Genomic DNA, 18,362 nt, shown 5'->3' with positions numbered 1-18,362 from the left:
AACTCTTCTCATGTTTTTTTTATTTATTTTATTTATGTAAATACTGAAATTAAATAAAGAGGAATTTATGAGTCTATCCACCAGTCCAGGCAAAAAATGTTGTCCTGTTTGTGCAATTCCTGAATTTTTCTGTTTGTTTTTAAAATTTAGTATTGCGTTTATAGTGTCTTAGGTTTATATTCCCAGCACAAAGTAGCCTAAACCTCACTGACAGTAGGAAAAAAACATTGGATGGCCCGAAGGGGAAACCCATTCACCTCTACAGAGCCTTGGAAAAATGTAAATCCTCAGAAATCCGTAAGGGAAATTGAAACGGACAGCACATCTTACCAAAATGAGAGGGTTTGTCCAGACTTCTCTGGCTGATTTGCAATACGTCCTTCATCTCATCACCTCTGCCATGAGTTCTATTCTGCTTAAAAGTTGTGGACCAGTTGTCTTCATTTCCGGAGTCCTTACTCTGGGTTACTTTCTCTTGGCTGCCTGAATACTTTAGAAATGAATAATAAAAATAAAAAAAGATAATAAATGATTAAATAATACTAAATTATTTAATGAATTATTAAAAAAGATATGGTCAAATATAGCACTGACCTGACCTGAAATCATGTGCTTAAAAATGTTAACATATTTTACCAAATTAAATAAAATGTACTATTTTAACTAAATACTAGAATACAATTATGTAGTGTCTAGCATACAATTCAGTAGAGTTCACCAGAGTCTGTACTGAAATAAAAAGGAAACAAACCCAGATGCTGTCATTTTAACCTTGGCTTGACTAATTTTGTGATGATTTGCTTCAGTGAAGAAACAATCAGGATTTAAACACACAGTCTTATCACTGTTAACGATCAGAAAATACTCAGCATGTGCACATTACAGCATTTGTTTAGCACACTGGCTGGACAAATCACACATTTTTCACACCACTGCTAACCATTTATTCTTTATTTGCCCATCTAATGTATTTTTCCTAACAATTTAAAATTCAAAGCAGCTGGCACTGCCATTTAAGGTACTTTTGTGGCAACTTATGGCGCTTTTCCACTGCATGGTACGGTACGGTTCGGTTCGGTACAGCACGCTTTGGCGCTTTTCCACTGCATGGTACGGTACGGCTCGGTTCAGGACGGCTCACTTATGACGCATTTCCACTGCATGGTACGGTACGGTACGGCTCGCTTTAAATGGTACCTGTTCTGTTCTGTTGAGGTTCCAAGCGTACCGTACCGATATTAAAATGTGACGTGAAAACACTGCAGATCACTGATAGGTCAGACAGAATCATCACTACCAGCGTCATTGTATTTACAACATGAGACACTAAACCCGCTAGATTTAAATAGCCAGTAGACAACAGCCAACGCTGTAGTGCCTGTTTTATAAGTATTTGCTTCAAAAAAAGAGTATAAACTTAAAAAAATAAATGGCTGAATCGTGGTCAGTGGACGATGCAGACGTTCCTCTCGTTGGTTGCCGAGGAGCGGATGGGGAAACCCGGAATGAAAAATTCGCATTTAATATGATGATGTCATGGCAGTAGAGACGGCAACTATAACGATCAGTCCCACCCACTTTGAAGCGGTACTAACTGCAGTGGAAAAGCAACCGAGCTAAAGCGAACCGAACCGAACCGTGCCGTACCGAGCCGAGTCGTACCACGCAGTGGAAAAGCGAAGCGAGCCGAACCGTTCCGTGCCGAGTCGAACCGTACCGAGCCGTACCATGCAGTGGAAAAGCGCCAAGTGTGGTAGTGTTTTTTTGCACACTTCAGTATTTCAGTGTTTGCTATATTATATTTTCACAATATTTGCTTATTTCTGACATCAGATGTGCAAGAACAGAACATACAAACCAGAAGTATGGGAGGCTGGGAATAAGTGGAGTTCTCAAAGCCAATATTAAATTCAAGAGGATCAACAGGAAGCAGCCGTCTGCCTTTTCTCATCTTAAGAGAGAAAGAAAATGGTTTGTTTTTGGTTTGAACTCAACCATAAAAACAGTAACGGTGTAGTTCCAATATCTATCTATCTATCTATCTATCTATCTATCTATCTATCTATCTATCTATCTATCTATCTATCTATCTATCTATCTATCTATCTATCTATCTATCTATCTCTATCTATCTATCTATCTATCTCTATCTATCTATCTATCTATCTATCTATCTATCTATCTATCTTAAACACAGGCAGATCTACAGAATCTCTATAAGCAATAGCTGTACTACGATTAGTACAGAAGGGTTATACAAAAGGTTTCACTGTCTGGCAGAGTGGATAGTAAATGTGCTCATGCAGGTTCGGATCTGGCCTGCGTCATGCCCAAATTCTGTTCTCTCTTTACTTTCCTGTCTACTCACAAAGGCCCATAAAACTGAACAAAGAGATTAAGATAGACATATTTAGACATGGACTGAGCATGGCCTTAAAACTGGCTTTCTGTCTGTAGAATTACAAAACCACCTCCAGGTGACAATGTGAAGAGTCAAAATCATATAATGAGAACAAGGGAAAATTCAGGCCATATTCAAATACTAAACTAAACTAACCCGTTAAAACTACAATACGATTTGAGCAGCAGAGGGCGATCTTGCACTTCTGTTTAACTGACAGTACTGCTAACACGCTATAATGCGCTCTGGTCCTGCCACTGGTTTTCCCTGTGCTCTAATAACATCAGTTTCTGATGTTTAAGGGATGGTACAGTACCAGGCTGAAGTGGCGTCTGTCAGCCCTCTCAGATTGCTCATCTTCCTGGTTAAACAGAGAGCCAGCTGTGTGGATGACAAGAGTAATAAATATGAATCCTTTGATATCAGACAAGAAACACTGTAGTAATTAACAAGTCTTAATATTCAAACACAATTTAACTAATATTAAAACTTATGTTTTTCATTTTGTGTAGGTTTTAAACACTTTCTCTGTGATTTGTCAAAAACAAATATGACATAATTTTCTTTCTTAAACGTTTTCCTCTTTTATAGCTCCAAATATACAAGTTGTCAGATAGAGAAGTACCCTCTAATAGAGAAGAATTAGGGAATTATTTAATATGTTTTCAGGTACTGTTACATTGCTGGATAACACTGATGAGATTTACCTATATTACTGAGAATGACAAAGTAAATCCTTGATGCATCATTTAGAATGGGTTGTAAATTATAAATAAATGAAATTAAAACCTATGGCATGTTTCCTGAAATAAAAAATTAGTCATGGGCTCACAAAACTATTGTTTACAGTTATTATTTTAAAACATAATACATTTATTTTTAAATTGTATTGTATATATGGATATTTTTCTTTCTGTTAAAGAAAATGTGATATTTAATGAAAAATGTAATGATATATATAAAACTATCTTGCTAAAAAGCATAATTTTTGTGTGGTGGCACAAGAGAAAATATTCACAGGGAATGTGCAAATCTGAACAACTGGCTTGTACTGGACAGCAGGAAATATATGCATTGTTAATCCCTGTAAAAGAACCAGTGCTTCTGTGTTCAGTTCTTTTCATGGCTATGTAAGGTGTTTTTCTTCCAAACTTTTTTTTCTCTCTCCATGTTCCCTGCCTTATTAAATCAAAGATAATGTGAGAGCAGATGGCTGCTGTATTGTTTGGACAGATGAAAGACATTCACTGATTACTTTAGATTCTTGCATGACATCAGTGTTCAACTTAATAATGTTAATATCACAAAGAAAGAGGACTTTTTTTTAAACTCACTGTGAACTTCAGGCATGCTGTGCGTGTCATCGTCTCGAGGCTCTATGTGATGGGGGTGGGGGGTTAGAGAGACAAGAGAAAGAAAATTAGCTGTGATTGGTTACAGAAAGCAAAACAGGAATTAAATAGTGGTTTCAACTTACGCTAGTTCACACTGGGGATATTTGGGGGATATTTAATTTAATTTTATCAATCAATAAATTCCACTTGAAACAAACCTTGTTGTATTATTTTAATTTAATACTGTGAAGCTGCTTTGATACAATCTGTATTGTGAAAAGCGCTATACAAATATACTTGACTTGACTTGACACTGCCACACTACACTAGTTACCAAACACCTAATATCAATGGCTGTTGCGATTTTGCTGGATCGGTGTTTTAACCACGTTGTTGTTTTTTGGAGTAGTGTGAACACAACATTTAGCCTACATTTTCCAACATTTCAATTCAAACAGCAAGTATTGTGTTGGTTGTTGGCATTTATTCACCAGTGTGACCCACCCTTAAATATTAGATAATTAGAACATCTTTTTGTAACATATTTGTATGGAACATCGTTAATCTCATTTCACCCAAACAGCAATGTTTTCTCGCTGAGCTCTGTATTCAGGACAAATAGAAAATTGGATAAAAGAGAGACACTCGAGTCCAGGCACTGAGAAAAAGAAGACATGTGACTGTGTAAAGTAAATCACATGGATGATTCGGCCCAGCCAATTCTCTCTCTCTCTCTCTCTCCCCCTGGATCCCTCACTAAATCCCTCAAAGTTATGAGGGCCTCTCTCCTCTAAGCTCTGCCTTCAGTGTTCCGCTGTAAGTCATCTGTCAGACATTGCTTCAAAAATTGTTTTCCATTAACAGATGACACAGTAAGAATCAAATCTCATTTTGTAATAACTAACTGACTTTCTAAACGGATAGTTTTTCTATAAGAATTCAATCTGTAGAAATAAATAGAATGCAGTATGCTAACCTGAGTGGTTGGAACAGGTCCTACAAGATGCAATTTACAATGAGAGGATAAAGTTGCGGGTCAATCCATCTTAAGTGGTCTAATGGAGGTTGCTTGACCATTTTTCATTATTTTTTTTTTTTTTTTACTAGGTTTAACCACATGGGACTATCTTTGTGTCATGGACCACAACAAATTTAGGGTTTTACGGATGTTTATAGAAACCTCAATATCTCAGCTCAGGATAGTCCAAGCTCTGTGAAACAAAATCGGATCCCCAGACCCTAGCGTATATAAGTACATAAAAATTTGCGAATTCTTGTTCATTAAACTAAAGAATTAAGTCCATATGTGATGATCAAGATTGCTTGATGCGCATGATTCCACTTTTAGGGTCAGTATATAATGGGAAGGTTTTGAGTCTCATGGAATGACCTTAAACAGGCTACCTCTCAGGTCAGTTTGAGAGCAGGCACGGTCGCTGTTCAGCCTCTTGAAAAGTGAATTCATGACCTTTGCACTGCCAAAACGCTTGAAGCGAGAGCGTACATTCTCATGGAACCATTCCAGAGTTCCAATCTTAAGGATTCTGTAGAAACAAAGATAAAAAACAAGAAAAAACTAAATTTATTCAGTCAATCCAACCCGATTTCATGAGAAAACATAACTATTTTAAGAGGTGGTGATTTCATATGAATTTGTATGACGTAATTTGTATTGAAACGTACGGAAGCGTATTGTACGGAAGCGTATTGCATTCACTTGAGAAAAAAAAATCTACTCTGTTTTTCTGAATTAACGAGTTAATTATCTCAGAATTACTAGATAATTTTTCATTAAAAAATTTTTTATTCTGTTTTTCTGAATTAACGAGTTAATTATCTCAGAATTACGAGATAATTTTTCATGAATAAAAAGTTTTTGCTCAGTTTTTCTGAATTAATGAGTTAATTATCTCAGAATTATGAGATAATTTTTCATAATTTTTTTTTTATTCTGTTTTTCTGAATTAACGAGTTAATTATCTCAGAATTACGAGATAATTTTTCATGAATAAAAGTTTTTGCTCTGTTTTTCTGAATTAATGACTTAATTATCTCAGAATTCTGAGATAATTAAGTCATTAATTCAGAAAAACAGAGCAATTTTTTTTAAATGAAAAATTATCTAGTAATTCTGAGATAATTAACTCGTTAATTCAGAAAAACAGCAAATATTTTTATTTAAAGAAAAAATTATCTCATAATTTTGAGATAATTAAGTCATTAATTCAGAAAAACAGAGCAAAAACGTTTTATTCATGAAAAATTATCTCGTAATTCTGAGATAATTAACTCGTTAATTCAGAAAAACAGAGCAAAAACGTTTTTTTCATGAAAAATGATCTCGTAATTCTGAGATAATTAACTCATTAATTCAGAAAAACAGAGTAGATTTTTTTTTCCTCAAGTGAATGCAATACGCTTCCGTAGTAACGTATGATTTTTTTAGAAAACAAACATAAGCATTAGGTCAACCACTAACCGTCGGTGGGGTATAAGAGGATTTTACGAAAAAGAACAAATGAGATCATATTCACCAAAATTCGACCAATTCACCATAATATAAAATAGTTACTGCCATGAGAGTGTGATGATCATTAAAAAATATAGTCATTTCATAGGCTGGATCTACCACCAGTATTGTGATGTAATTTCTACTTGGTTCTTCTGTTACTTCTCCATACAACATAATTTACTTAAGCAATAAGACATGAGAGGTCATGCTTTATTGTGAACTAATAGTGTTAATGTAAGACTAAAGAATGTTGTTAACCCACCAACACTGGCCAACAATATTCACAAATCCACATTTGTTTCAATAGTTTGCTAGAGTAGTACATATACAGCATAAGTGAAAATGCATAATTTTTTTTTTTATAAAGTTTATTTACAGGAAGTGAACTTTTTTTATGGTTGTGGTTGTGGTTTAGTTAAGTGCAAGCAGAACTGGTGAAGATGAGTCATCAATTAAAGCATTCAAACAATATGTATTCAAAAAACAGTATAAAACGTGGGCCTTATTCATGAAACATAAGAAGAATAGTTTAAAAACCCATTCTTACATAAATTGTCCCACTGTATTGAATGCGAAAATTGACACTTTTTTTTTTGATGTATTCGTAATGATTGTTTTATGTCATGTGTGTTGCTCCTTTATATAAGGATACAAATCAGAAATCACAGGCATGAGTCTGTCTGTCAGGTGCTCACCTGGACATATGGCATGGATCACACACCCAACCGCGGTCTTTCTTGTTAAAACGGCTGCAGGACTTGCAGACAAATAGTTTGCAGTCCAGACACTGGCGCTTGCTGTTGACAAGGAATTTGAAGGGCTGCAGACAGCGGATGCAGAGGGAATCACTGAGTTTAGGCTGATCTTCCAGCAGCTCTCTCTTTGTATCCTCTTTCAGTATTTTGGTCTTGAGTTCCCTGCATACAGAGAGATTCACTGGCTCACATGCTGATTCTTTTCATTGTGGTCAAGTTGTGGTCTCTTGTTCAAATCGTAACGTAACTGCAATCGACGAAGGAAAATTACGTATTTTAAATATGAAATATCGTTTGATAAAACTGCTAATATCACTGATATTAGACACGGCATCATCGCGACGCATGCACATTCCGTCAGCGCTGGGCAGCAGATCTCTTCCTCCATTGCAGCGCACGACCAATGATGTACTAATTCTAAAAGTTTACGGCAAAAAATTAAATAACAAATACAAATAATAATAATAATAATAATAATTAAACATGTCATTAAACCAACTTTTTTTAGTTAATGATCTGTAAGAATGGGGCTTTATTAGTGCTGTTCATTGATTCAAGTCGTTTTTTTGACATTTTGTGTTTAAAGTGTTTTAATTTTACAAAATATGGTGTAAAAACGTCTGAGTGCTGCCCTCTTCAGGTTGAACAGTGGCTACTGCAGTTGAATTTTCCTATTGGAAGTTGTGGTACACTCTGATGTCAGAGAGTACCAGCTAACCACGCCCTTGCCTACAGAGAGATACGTCTCAGATGCACACCCCCTCTCCACTGGGCTCTGCCTACTTTTCCAGCATTTTTCAAATATTGCCAGTGGGTGGAGTCAGGCTCTGACCAGGGGTTTAGTTACCCTTTAAACATTTTCGGAACGAAATAGCAGGGGCACGTTCAAGTTCAAAACGGTGCGCAACGTTTTGCTACGGTTTCCGGGTTGAACGTCATGTTTCCTGGAAACGGCGTGCACCGGTGTGCAACGGGGTTTGAGATCAAGCGGCAACCAAGCGGCAACCTCCCCGTCTCTCTCTTGAAACCAACACGGAAGTGAGTTAAACTGCAATTCGTTGACTGGCCGCTTGAGGCTGGTGTCAAAATTGAGTCAAATCTGTATCTCCCCCATGTTAAAATGCCAAATTTTACAGCAGAAAAAAACGTGTTTACAGCCTGGTGTCTGTATGTGGCTTTGGTCTATACAGCTAATGTTGCCCTTCATGACAACTGTGAGGGGGGTGAATTTTTTTATAACTCATCCGTTTAGTTGATTAATATTTAAAGTTCTGCATAATTAAGGGTGTGTCCACTAGAGTGACAGGTGGATTGCCGCTGATGTCAATGCTAGCCGTTTGTCTGCTGTTACTAGCCGCCACTTCACCTCAGCAAATTTTTGCTGCTGAACTTGCCATCTCTGCAGTGTTTGTGCTTTTTTTCGGGATTATTTCATACAATTTAATACACCCATTACTTCGCCCATTGCTTAGGATTCCGTCGTTGTCGTTGTCGTCGAGTATCGTTCGAGAGAACAACCAGCGCTGTATTTCAGTTGTTTTCCTCTGTGAACATGCACTAATGGATGTCTGACAATTTCGGTGCTTTTTGGAGTTTTCAGATTTAAAAACGTCAATAAAGGCTCGTTCGTTCTGTTCTCACAGAACAGATAGATTATAATATGCTTATGTACCGTCAGATGAAATCCTGCAGGTGTCGGTGCTTTCTCAGTCCATGCAATAAATGCACATCCTTACATGAGCGCGGATTTCCAGCGCATTTACTTGAACTTCATAGGTATATGGTTTAACCCATTTGAGAGGCGGCCAAAATAAGATTTTAAAATGGACTGAATAAGCTCTCTACGAACTTGAGCGATGCCGCGCTGACGGACCATACACTATAAAAAAAGAGTGACTGACATGTATGCACATAAATCACTGTCACACACACTCTCTCAGAGTAATATTAAGTTACTGCATACATTTTCAACTAGCAGAATAGTACAGACACGATACACAGTCTCACTTGTTGCCATGTCTTTTAACTATTATAATATTTCGAAGGGCAAAAACAGGAACTTTTAATTGGCTTTACATCAACTGTCACTTTAGCGCGAGGCCCTGTGCAGTCGCAGACTTGGTAATGTCAGTAGCATATAGCATAGCATTACCTCCCCACCCGCCCCGCCTCTTTGCCCATTTTCTGTTATCCGGGAGTGACGCAAGGCCAAGATGGCGACGGCCGGCTCCGCCCACTTTAGGCTTCAAAAATGCTCTTCAGAAACCTACGGGTGACATCACGGACACTACGTCCATATTTTTTTACAGTCTATGGCGGAAACATTCTAATCTGAAAAATGAAGCCTACCCGGAAGTGCGAAAAACTGCAATACATCGAAAATCTGCTAGGGGAAGGTCCCAAAAGGGAGCAAATGTCCATACACTCCCATGTTAAAATGTCCGTTTTCACAGCATAAATTCATGTTTTTACAGGTTGGTCCCATGGACTTTTATTGTATTTTTCGATAGGTTCCGAGTTTGACAACTGTGAAGGGGGTGAATTTTTTTCTAACTCGTTAGTTTAGATCGTATTTAGATATAAAATGCATGACAAATAAGGGCGCGATTGACAGCTTGATTGACAGCTGACAACGAGCATAGGCTGCGCCGAGTGGAATTCCTGAAATTTGACGTCTCGGCCATGATCTGACACAACACATCATACCTGTAAGTTATCCTTTCTGAACATTTGTATTGAAATATGGCGCCGCCCATACCCCCCATAAACGGCCTCAAAACCGTTCTTCAGAAGTCTATGGGTGATGTCACAGACGCTTTGTCCATATTTTTTACAGTCTATGTTTGAGATACGTTTTCTCTTGTTTGGTGGGTGTGGCAGAACTGCAGTCCAATCAGCAGCAACATGTACTGTATATAAAGCACGCGGTATTAAAGTGAACTCGCACAATGGGTTCAAGGAAAGTAATTTACAAATGTGTTCGATGCAGCTAGGTATACGCAACAACTGAGGATATTAGAAGACATGTTTGTCTTAAGTTTTATTGTAAAAATAAAGGATATCAACATAATGATGTAGTTGTTAATATTTTTAGCTTCATTGCAAGTATATGACATTTGGTATTGAAATAAACAATGGTAATTAAGTGCTTTTCCTAAAAATGAGAAAGAAAATACAGGGTATTAAAACAGTATACTACAAATAAAGTCAGTATGTGAGGCTAAATAGATGTGTTTTAGTCTGAATTAGGTAAGATGTGTGCTTCCATTTCAGTTTCAGCAATCCCTTCACTCGATTGGGATGTTCTCTTTTGTTCTGGGCGGCAAGTGCAGTAACTGTAACATCGGGCATATTTTATAGTATTAAACACATATTTATACCGACTTCATCAGGCTCCGAAAATTCTTCACAAAGAACACAAAGAATGGCCTTCTCAGCTGCCATAGTTGCAACTCTTGCGACATCAGAACAGTGTGTTCAACGCATCACCGTTTCTGTTTAAAAAACGTTGTGAAACGTTTTGTCGGGACTGAACGCAGCCCAGGTGTTAATAACAGCTAGGTGTCCTGCTGGTTATTTAAAAATAACTTTTTCAGTTTTTCTTTCTTAGTTTCGTTCATTATCGTTTGTAGTGGCAAAAGCGTATGCCGTTCACACTGAACGATTTTAGGCCCGATTTTCGCTCGCCGACAGGTTTTGTGAGATTGCCGACAAAAGCACGAAATCATATGCAAATCAGTGCCCGTTCACTTGAGTGACAATCACGTAGTGTGAATTATCAAAGACGCGATCTGAGAGAATCGCCGACGCTTGTGAGATATTTGGCATGCTAAATATCTGGACCTGTCAGCGATTTAAAATCCTGCTGTGAGTGTGAATGTGTTCTAGCGGCACCGTTTGATGGCGTTCACATGTATGGGATCGGTTGATCGATCAATCAATCAATCAATCAATCAGTCAATCAACCAATCAATCAGTCTCTGAATCAGTTCAGATCAGAGGGGAAAAATTAAAACATCGTAAGTATCCAAAATCCTTGTTATAATCCTTGTAATAATTGTATTATTTGCTTGGAATCAAATACAAATTTTTTGTTTATAAATGGGAAAAGTAGGGTTTCAGCTGATAAAGGCCCAATTCTTAAAAAGTGTAATTTTAGAATAATACAGATCTGGAAATCAGTAGGTTTAGGGGTTACACTTTATTTTAAGGTTTCATTGTTACAGTGTAATTATATATTTAAGTACTGAGTAATATTAAGCAACTACATGTACTTACTAAAGGTTAGGGTAGGATTAGGATTTGGTTAAGGGGTTACTTGCATGTAATTATGCATAATTGACTGTTATTACTATGGTAAGTATATGTAACATATGTAACAAGGACACTGTAAAATAAAGTGTTACCGGTCTAGGTAAACATTTTAGTTTATGTAAACTATTTAACTTTTGTGCCGGTTTTTCAAAGCAACATGGAATGGCTCACCCAAATCCCCTTCCATTTTCAATTTATTATTAGGCGTAACAGTCAGACCCTCATCTGACCCATAACAAGTAAATACAAACAAACAAATATACATGCAATAATAAGGGATGCAGTTGTTAGAAACTTCTTTACTGGTTCATCTCTGATGATTGTCTTTGTAAACTAAAACACAGTAATTACTTGAATACAAATCCCTAAGAGTCCCAGGACCCGGTGTAGAGACTGGCCTGCGAAGCCACTGTAGCCCACTTCAACAGGCTCACAGCGGGCCTTCCACCCGTTCCTCCGACACTCAGCTACCAAATCAGCGTACTTGGCCCTCTTCCCTTCCTGGGCTTCCTCCATTCGATCTTCCCAGGGGACAGTTAGTTCAAGTAACACCACCTGCTTGCTTGCCGCGGACATCAAGACCATGTTCGGTCAGAGTGATGTAACTGCAATGGTGTCTGGGAACCTCAATTGTCTCCCTAGGTCCACCAGGAGGTGCCAGTCTCTTGCTGTTGCGAGCAGGCCCCCTTAGGTCTTTCTATCTTTCTTTAACGGACAAAGGCAATTACAGACTTGGTTGGATGATGCTGCTTGCTGATGTTAATGCTAGTGCAGATGGCATCTGCTACTGCCTTCAGGACCTGGTCATGGCGCCAACAATAACGCCCATCTCCCAAGGCCTTTGAGCATCGGCTGAGGATATGCTCTAATGATCCCCTTTTCTGGCAGAGTTGGCAAGCAGGTGAGTCCACTAGGCCCCAGGTGAACAGGTTGGCAGGGCTAGGGAGGACGTCATACACTGACTGGACCAAGAACTTAAAATGGTGTGGTTCCGCCTTCCAGATTTCTGCCCAGGTGATCTTACGGCCAGCTGTATGCTCCCACCTGGTCCAGGCCCCCTGCTTGGACATGCCCACCACTCTGCTGAAGCGAGCTTCCTCCACCTCGGCTTGTACCTTCTCCTGGATAAGCTTCCGCTTCTCCTTTCCTCTGGCTTTGCTGTAGCACGGCTTGGGATTGCTACCAAGCCCGGCCCGCCCAGTAGCCACCGTGCCCACCAGGGTGCTATGCCGCAGCGTTGCCTCCGCCCGTTCCACTGCATCCTGGGCGTGCCACTTCCTTCCTGTTCTGACCTCTACCCCTGCTAAGGAGACCTTGGTGTCAACTGAGTCTCGGTAGAGCAGGACTTCTCTGGCTCGGGTGACCTTGAACTCCTCTGCCAGACTACTAAAGGGAAGCTGAAGCTGAGATCGTCCACGAATGCTCTAATCGGTGGTTGTCGGGTGTCAGATCTGGACAGTGGACCCCTGCATTCCACTTCCGCAGACTTCACGAGCATGTTCATGGCCAGTGCAAACAGAGACACAGAGATTGTGCAGCCTGTAATGATATCCTTCTCCAGACGATGCCACTCCGATACTGAAGTCCCAGAGGACACCCTAAGACTAAAGTTGTTATAATAGTCAAGGATGAGATTTCGAATCTTCTCTGGGACGTGGTATCTGCTCCGGGCCAATTCCACCAATCTATGTGTTATCATTCCATAAGCATTGGCAAGGTCCAGCCACAGCACTGCCAAGTCCCCTTTGCCCTCTCGTGCCTCCCTGATCAGCTGTGTTACCACCCCTGTGTGTTCAATACACCCTGGGACCCCTGGGACTCCTCCCTTCTGCACCGAGGTGTCTATGTAGGTGTTCTTAAGGAGAAATCCCATTAGACAACTGGAAACAATCTTGAAGAAGGTTTTGCACTCAACACTAAGGAGGGAGATTGTCCTAAACTGCTTGATGGTACTTGCATTCTCCTCCTTGGGAATCCACACGCCTTCTGCGTATCTTCACTGCTGAAATACTCTCCCTCTTCTCCAGATGGTTCTTAGAATCTTCCAAAGACGTTCCAAAAGCCTGGGGCAGTGTTTGAAGACCTTGCATGGGACGCGTATGTTATAAGACCTTGTATGTTCTGGCAGATTTGATGACATCTTTGACTTCCTTAAGGGTGGGTTCGTCGATGTTAAAGAGGGTGCTAGGTTCAGGTGGGCATATAAGGGCTGCACAGTGACCAAGGTCTTGCTCCCTCATGCCATCGCTGTAGGTGTTGCAGATATAGCGGTTGATATCCTCCTCAGGACATGAGAGTTGATCACTGCGTTTCTCTCCCAGCAGCTTCCTTGTAAAACCGAATGGATCTGCAATGAAGGCACTGCGCCTACGGGCCCTCTCCTTGCCCCTCTTCCTGTGCCACTCAGCACGCCAAAGGGTGATTAGCCTCTCCCTTACCACACCCCTAAGTTCTGCCAGGGCTACCTTCTCCTCATCGCTTGCCTTTTGGTACTGGCTCCTGAGTGTCCTCAGCTCTTGTCTGTGTTGGGTAATCTTGACCTCTCGTCAGTTCGGAATTGATGCCGCAGTAGACATCTTGGTGGCACGTTGTTCTTTGCCGCCAAACCTTACTGAAGCGATGCTGATTATGAACGTGCTCATGGGTAGGAGCCTCTGGTCCACACCACCCTTGGCTGTTGCTTCAAGGGCTGCATCAACATCTTCATCAAACTGTCGCCACAGCAAGCCACAAAATCCGGCGCTCTGATGTTCTGCTTTGGGGTCTAGCTTGTGGTGCTTGGAGGCTAGTAATAATAAATTACAGTTAAATAATAATTTTTTTGTTTGATACTTTACTGCACTGAAAGAATAAAAGGTCACCTAATGTCTATCGACTTTATCACTTTATAACAAATCAAGTGCAAAATATAAAAGTGTACAGACTATATACATGATACAAATGTTGTTATATTTGACCAATTTTTTATGTTTTATTACATTTTGTTCCTAAAATCCACTCTGAATCTACTTTCAGGATAATCTTTTATTTTTTATTTTTTTTAAAGGTATCCCAATCTTACAAAAATGTTTAGAACAATACATATTGAAAATTTTATTCAGAAACCAAGACTTGATTATAAATCCGATTTCAAAAAACTTTTTTTTTTCCTTTTAAACAACCCATTTTCAAGATTTGATTCAATCCGATAGATGAAATCAATCCGATCGAATTTCTTTTGAACAACTAGGCCCAGATTGCTTTAGATCATCAGCACAAGTCAGTGTGTAGAGAGAGAGAGAGAGAGAGAGAGAGAGAGAGAGGGAGGAAATGACTCCACATTCTATCCAATGGTCTCTAGTCTTCTTTTGAAAACCTCCATTCTTAATGTGCCAGGTTTCAAGCTTTATGGCCAAAGTGATGGCCTTCTAGCACAATGACGTCTCTATATCACAGCTGTGTAGCATTAAAAATTGGATATTTAAGTAATTTCTGCTAAAGCTGCTCTTCTTAAGAAGAAACCAGCTAAGAGCTTTCCTCCACATGTTGAATGGTTATGTGCCTGTGGCTCTTTCAACTTTTATTTGGCAAAAGTTAAAAGCACCACATGTCAGTCAAATATCTTACATTACAGCATAATCAATTCATAAAAGACACATGAAACTAGAGAAGATTAGAGAAGAACTATTTTTTTAATTTGTAAAAAAATATATTTTTTGTATCTTTTTCAATCATATTTTTCCCCATGCATATTTCACCCCACATTTCCCCTTATTTTATAACCATGGTCTTGGTTTTGAATATGTGAATTAGATCTAATTAAGCCATAGTGCTTGAACATGAAACAGAAACATAGTAATAGACAACATAATTATTATGAAATTTCTAATTGCCTTAAACAATTAATCTGCTTAGAGTGGCACTTGTTTTTTTTTTTCTTAAACATTCAATGAAATCAAAGTTTGCAATGCATAAGTGAATGTAACATTGCATTACCACATCCTATTTCCAAGGTTTTTATCATCACCACATTACAACAAAGTCTCCACATGACTATTTTGAGCTAGCCTTTGCCTTCCAACTTTTAAAGAATTGAGAGAAAAATGTCAGTCATGTGATGTTATTCAAAATTCTGAGACAAATCCTATTACCTCTTTTAAAATGACTGGAATTTAGACATACATGGGCTCAGCCTGTTGATGAAGTGTCTGAGGAGTCTAAAGCTTAACAATTCTACTGTTTTTTTTTTTTAACAAACAACATAAAGTAATCATCATAACAAATTAAAGACAGCATAGGAATGAATATCATGCCTGTCACAGGAATGGCTTTTTACATGCTTTTTTCTTCAACATTGCCTATAAATGTAATACTTGACAGACATGCAAGTGGCGTGAACAAGTAGTACCACATGTCTGTAAGTGTGACTGTGGATCACATCCGTGACCTTATTATAAAAGGATTTAAAAATCGGATGGTTATGGTCCAGACAGAAGGCTCACAAGATGTACGTTATATAACCACGACTTACTGCATTCACAAGACATTTTCTTGGCTAGCTGAGTCATTAAGCCACTCCTTAAAAGAGATAAAAAAGGGCCAATTAACTGAACTTTAGTGAATGTTTTTAGTGAATTACTTTTCCCACTATAGAGAGGTTAAAGCCTGCTGATCTTCCTTCTCTGTTGTTGACATTACACAAACAGAATCACACACTTGAGCATTGCACCAATAGACATGTTTTTGGTGGTTAGAAGGTTCTTTCATAAAGTATCAACGGTAAAGTAACCTATACAGCACTTAAAGATATTCTCTTCATAATAAGTTATCCGCTGTAAATGATTTCAGATTGATTTTAAATGGGTTCACATAAGGCTAAGTGCTGTGGAACTGTTCCTGAGATAAATATTTTCAAGCAGAAATAAATTAATGACAGACATTCCACAGATTCAGTTAAATTATAAATCACAGATGAACAGACTGCAGAAGACCTTTAGTAGGCAAAAACCAGCACACGACTTAAGGTTTACCAGATCCACAATATGACTAAGTAGTCATTCAGATGGGTCCAATGATGGGATAGTCAGACAAAACGATCAATGAATATCTGAAGATGAGATCAATGATTCTGTTTCTTAATGTCCAAGATACAGTACAGCATGCATATAGTAAAAAATGATTTACAGTTGGTTGTACTGGATGTTAATGCCATATAAATGTGATTATGGGTGTCTCACCCTAGTCTGTCTTCTTCTTTCTGTCGCAGGCTGAAGTCTCTCTGGATAACCTGCCAAACATGCTTGGCTTCGTCATCTGTCAGCCTGGAGAGATCCAAACTCTTCCCATTGCTGCTGCTGGGCATCATCTTGAATCTCATCTGGTAGAATCAGGAAGCCAGTGAACCAAACCACAGTGCCACTTTGTTAGCAAACGTGTAGAGTAGTTTTCAGAGACAGAACAAATATTCGGCCTCATTAATTGCATGCTAGCACCCAGCTAGTTTAAACAAGTAATTTACTTCTCACAGGTTGAAAAGTTTATTTTAAGATAATTTGCTTAAGAATGAATTCCCACTTCAAATGGTTTATTATACAACAATATTTGGGAGTGAGCTTATTTGTTAACGAAATGGTTATGTTGCATTTTTCATTCTGTCATTAGACTGTCATCCATTGGGCTGAATCTACTGCCTAAAATAATTTCTACTTTAAAACTTAAAAAGTAAAATGTAAAAATGTCTTAAAATGTTGAAAACTTTAAAAATGTAATATCGTTTTTAATATCGTTTAAAAAAAGAGAGAAAATTATCAGACAGTTTTTTATTTTTTGTTTATTTATTTTTATAAACATTTTACGCCCTATCTCTGAACTTTAGAAGAAAAAAAAAATTTTTTTTTGCCTGACTAATGTGCAGATTGTGGGTAAAAAAGTGTCAGACATTGTCTATTTGCAGATAAAGGGATGTTTTTAGTTCTCCTAAAAGAAAACAACATCAGTTTGTTTAATGGTATAAACAAATCAGCCTATTAGTATCAGTCATTTAATTTGTCCTTCCTTTAAACACTTGAATCGCTATGTAGCCATGTGACTAGCTGGTCACGAGCAGCTGAAAATGATTTTTAAATCCAATAACATAGCCTAATTATCGGAAAGATGTTAACATCTTCCCTTTACAATGATGAGTTGAAAATGCTCAGTTAAACAATGTTTATTCAAAGAAGCATTAATTCCTTCTCAACTGCAAAATGGGCAACTAATCAGCAGTGCTCTACAAGTTATACTGTTTTCAAGTTCTCTGCCTTTCCTGAATAGTTCATGACAATAAAGCAACAAGGAGTCTTTCTACCTGATTTGCCATTCTGCTAAAGGAACGGGTTGGGGTTGTTGACATTTTGCATAAAAAGCACAGTTTCAAACACACATATTGTGGAAAAATATATTATTATCCAGTCCATTGCATTAGCCTACATACTTTTTAGGGAAATTATTAAAATTATTATTATTATTTTTATAATTGAGGTGATGTAGAATCATTTTGTAACATTGTACAAACTAAAATGATTGTATTTTATTTATTGGAATGGGTTCACACTGTATCTGCCATTCTACTGAACATCTGCACTTAAGCTCTTATATCCTACCGCTGGCCCTTAAGGTCTTTATACAACGGAAAACTGGTTTATTGTTAAGAAATGTATTGTATAAGAAATAATGCTGCAGCCCTCTAGGCATGGTATTTTCTTCATATATAACAGAAGAAGACTACCTAATACATAGCTATGGCAAGCTTTGCTTCAAGACACTTAAGGATTTAGAGGAATGTTGCAAAATCATTATTTTACACTTTTAAAGTGTACACAGGACCTTTATACAGATTTTGTCTTTAAATAGCCTGATAACAACTATATATATATATCAAAATAAATTACCTGAACTTGATTCAGCAGCATGTAGTAGTCCAGTTGGATTGGAGCTGAACAGTTTCAGGCAGAAAATCAAACTGCTGTGTTTATCACATGTCCAATTAACTATGGGGTTGGGAAGGGCCAGTGAAATATTTCAACCCC

General features: G+C 38.2%; 1 protein-coding gene across 3 annotated transcripts in view; it reads right to left on the bottom strand.

The window, feature by feature from the left end:
- The window catches only part of mlphb (melanophilin b), a 21,861-nt gene extending 3,499 nt beyond the window's left edge, over positions 1-18,362 (bottom strand). Inside the window, exons 1-8 of one of the 3 annotated variants that reach the window (XM_082174879.1) lie at positions 18,225-18,362; positions 16,533-16,672; positions 6,943-7,164; positions 5,140-5,279; positions 3,736-3,777; positions 2,718-2,782; positions 1,859-1,951; positions 331-490 (exon numbers count right to left, since the gene is read on the bottom strand). In XM_082174879.1, coding sequence (XP_082031005.1) covers positions 331-490; positions 1,859-1,951; positions 2,718-2,782; positions 3,736-3,777; positions 5,140-5,279; positions 6,943-7,164; positions 16,533-16,672; positions 18,225-18,245 — 883 coding nt within the window. In that variant the 5' untranslated portion in view covers positions 18,246-18,362. Of the gene's footprint in view, positions 1-330; positions 491-1,858; positions 1,952-2,717; positions 2,783-3,735; positions 3,778-5,139; positions 5,280-6,942; positions 7,165-16,532; positions 16,714-18,224 lie in introns of all 3 variants that reach the window. The other 2 variants (XM_082174880.1, XM_082174881.1) reach the window with 2 other exon arrangements.

Source organism: Leuciscus leuciscus (genome assembly GCF_965113295.1).
Source record: "Leuciscus leuciscus genome assembly, chromosome: 7".
Taxonomy (NCBI): Eukaryota; Metazoa; Chordata; class Actinopteri; order Cypriniformes; family Leuciscidae; genus Leuciscus; species Leuciscus leuciscus.
Note: the sequence above shows the minus strand (reverse complement) of the source record. Positions and strands in the feature narration are given on the sequence as shown.